The sequence below is a fragment of the Protopterus annectens genome, chromosome 10.part0, assembly GCF_019279795.1.
Source record: "Protopterus annectens isolate FY-2018-M chromosome 10.part0, PAN1.0, whole genome shotgun sequence".
Lineage (NCBI taxonomy): Eukaryota > Metazoa > Chordata > Ceratodontiformes > Protopteridae > Protopterus > Protopterus annectens.
In genome coordinates, this window is record NC_056744.1 from 144,859,735 (window position 1) to 144,862,238 (window position 2,504).

Here is a 2,504-nt window from a genome sequence, read left to right on the forward strand (position 1 = left end):
AAACAAAATGCTAGTGCAGTACTGCTTAACAATGCCCCCCTGAAAAGGAAACATAAATTGATGGTAAAACAAGCACTGGCTCTTTTAGTCCGGTAACAATCTTCCTATTATAAGACAAGTGTCCTAACAAATCTTCTTATTCACCAGGGTCATAAAGGTACAGATGTTTCAGTGAAATTTGTCACTGTCAGTTTACCTAATCTTCTTCAGCATTCAGGAAGAAGGGATTTGCTTATGGCAAATGGTCTCTGAAATCTGGATTAAAATCTGTTACTTAAACATCTTTAAGTGCTGATTAGTTTAGCTGGCCCTGCTGTTGTAGAAATGGAGGACTCAGGTGTGGCTGTATTCTGCCCCCACCTCCTCTGAAGAAAAAAAAATGAACACTTGCTCCAATCTCACATTTTAAGAAGGGTCAACAAGAATTACACTTTTCATTTTGTTCAGTTCCTGAGCTCTGTGACAAATGGGTGAATAGAGTTTACAAATTCAGAGAGAAAGAGTGCTTTAGGGTATACAGACCATATAGCGAGTTATGAATACTACTGTTGATAACTTACTTCACTCCACCTCTGATCAAACCCTGTGACTGGCCACACTTTAGTAAAAAATGATGGCAAAACCTAAGTTCTTATGAATCTCCTACAACTATTAGCTTGTGACTTAAATGGAGAAACTTGCAATGTACTTGCTTGTGTGAAAACAAAATAAAACCAGGAGATAATGGGGTTCAAACCCAGCTCTTCCTTATTAGAATCCAATGTTACATACTCTGCCCAAGAATTTCAGTGCCACTAGTGATAATCATTTTTTTTTATTTTCTGTGGGAGGCAAACAGATGCATTTGCTCGAACAATGGACAACTTTCATTACATGTTTTGACTGCAATGGTTCTAGGCAGCTTAGTTATACTGTTAACATTTTATAGCCTAGCACATGCACATTCTGATAAGAAACAGTACTAGTATAATTTTGCCTTTTAAAATAATGCTCTGAATTAGAGACCTGGTTGCATATTTAAACTTATAACAACATATCCTACTTATGATTTTCCTGCTGTTATCATGCCACACACCTGGTGTTAAACAACCAGTGCTTCCAAGCATCTACCTTGTAGCGTTTGTCACATTTCTTTGCTATTAAAGATGAGCAGAAAGCTTAAAAAATAAACAAAATATATATATATATATATATATAAAAAATATACAACAGATCAAATGACAAAAAATATGTTGGCAAGTTTCCCACTCTCAGAAGATTAAGACAGTATAATAAAATAAATCAATACCATTTGTCTGAAAATATGTATGTCTGACTCCTAATCAGTAGGATTCCAGAAAGAAACATCTACTTTTAAAGTAAAGTGCAAGAAGTACCATGGACTACTGAAAACCCTTAAAATAGACTTCTAGATGCATAATAAAAACACAAAAGGTTTCATCTGTGTGTAACAGGTTGCATTAACAGAGCAATGAAAAGCCACCATGGACCTTTCCTTATTCAAAGATAAAGTTCCAGCTAAGGTAACTAAGAATAATAATGACTGTTCCTACACTACACTGAATAGCATACAGTGAACTTAGAAAACGTGCTTATAATTGTCACAACAGATTATAGCATAATGCTATTTATAGCACACCAATTAATAGGCTAATACTAGATGTATATTATATAAACAATGGATAGATGCAGAGTATTTTACAGTTTCAAAATGAGATACAGTCCTACCTACTATTCTTTGTGCCACTTGTAGATTCTGATACACTGCTTCCTATAGCAAACACATCACAGCATTTAAAAGAAAAAAAAATCACTTTTAAGTAGAGGTTACCTTTTTCAGGAAAGCCATCCTTGGCCGATAGTGCTGGCCTTGGTCAAGATGTTTAATAGTCATTTTGTAGACAAGTTTCTCCAAAATCAAATACAGAAAAAAAAAACAGAAAAAATATTTACTTAAAATAAAAAAGACAAATCAAGGTATTGTGTTTAGCTCGGGAAGCTCTTTTATTCAACAGCCTGTACTGTCCAAATACTGTGAGATTGCTGTGTGAAACAGAGCTGCATGCAAGGGGCCAATCGCAAATCGTCTCTACACAGATTATTAACATAATTTCACTCCTTTCTCTGGTGCTCACAGCTCTTACAGACACACTGACACACTGCACCCACACTGCACCCACAATGATACATGCAAGACTGCACTTGGAGAACATATCCACAGAATGAGTACCTTCTTTCATCAAACAAGCCCCCCCCCCACTTTGCTGTAATATTAAGGGCCTGCCCACCTTCCCCCCACCTTCAGGCATACAGTGTTTTCTCAAGAGGAGTGCCTGGTTTAATAGACAGCTGAGGGTAGTAGATAGAGACAAGCTCTACAAACAAGAAGGCAGAAAGAATTAGCTTCATAGTATGTCATGTTCAAATATGTTATTTTCACATGGAAAGAAATAAAGCTAACATGTCTCAGTGTTGCTGGGGGCATTATATCAGGAACAATAAAT

The 2,504-nt window shown here is 36.2% G+C and overlaps 1 protein-coding gene across 1 annotated transcript in view; it reads right to left on the minus strand.

The window, feature by feature from the left end:
* RGS9 (regulator of G protein signaling 9) overlaps positions 1–2,182 on the minus strand; it is a 1,872,571-nt gene extending 1,870,389 nt beyond the window's left edge. Inside the window, exon 1 of the mRNA XM_044085112.1 lies at positions 1,832–2,182. Within this exon, the coding sequence (XP_043941047.1) occupies positions 1,832–1,894 (63 nt within the window). The 5' untranslated portion in view covers positions 1,895–2,182. The remainder of the gene's footprint in view (positions 1–1,831) is intronic.
* Positions 2,183–2,504: the final 322 nt, after the last annotated feature.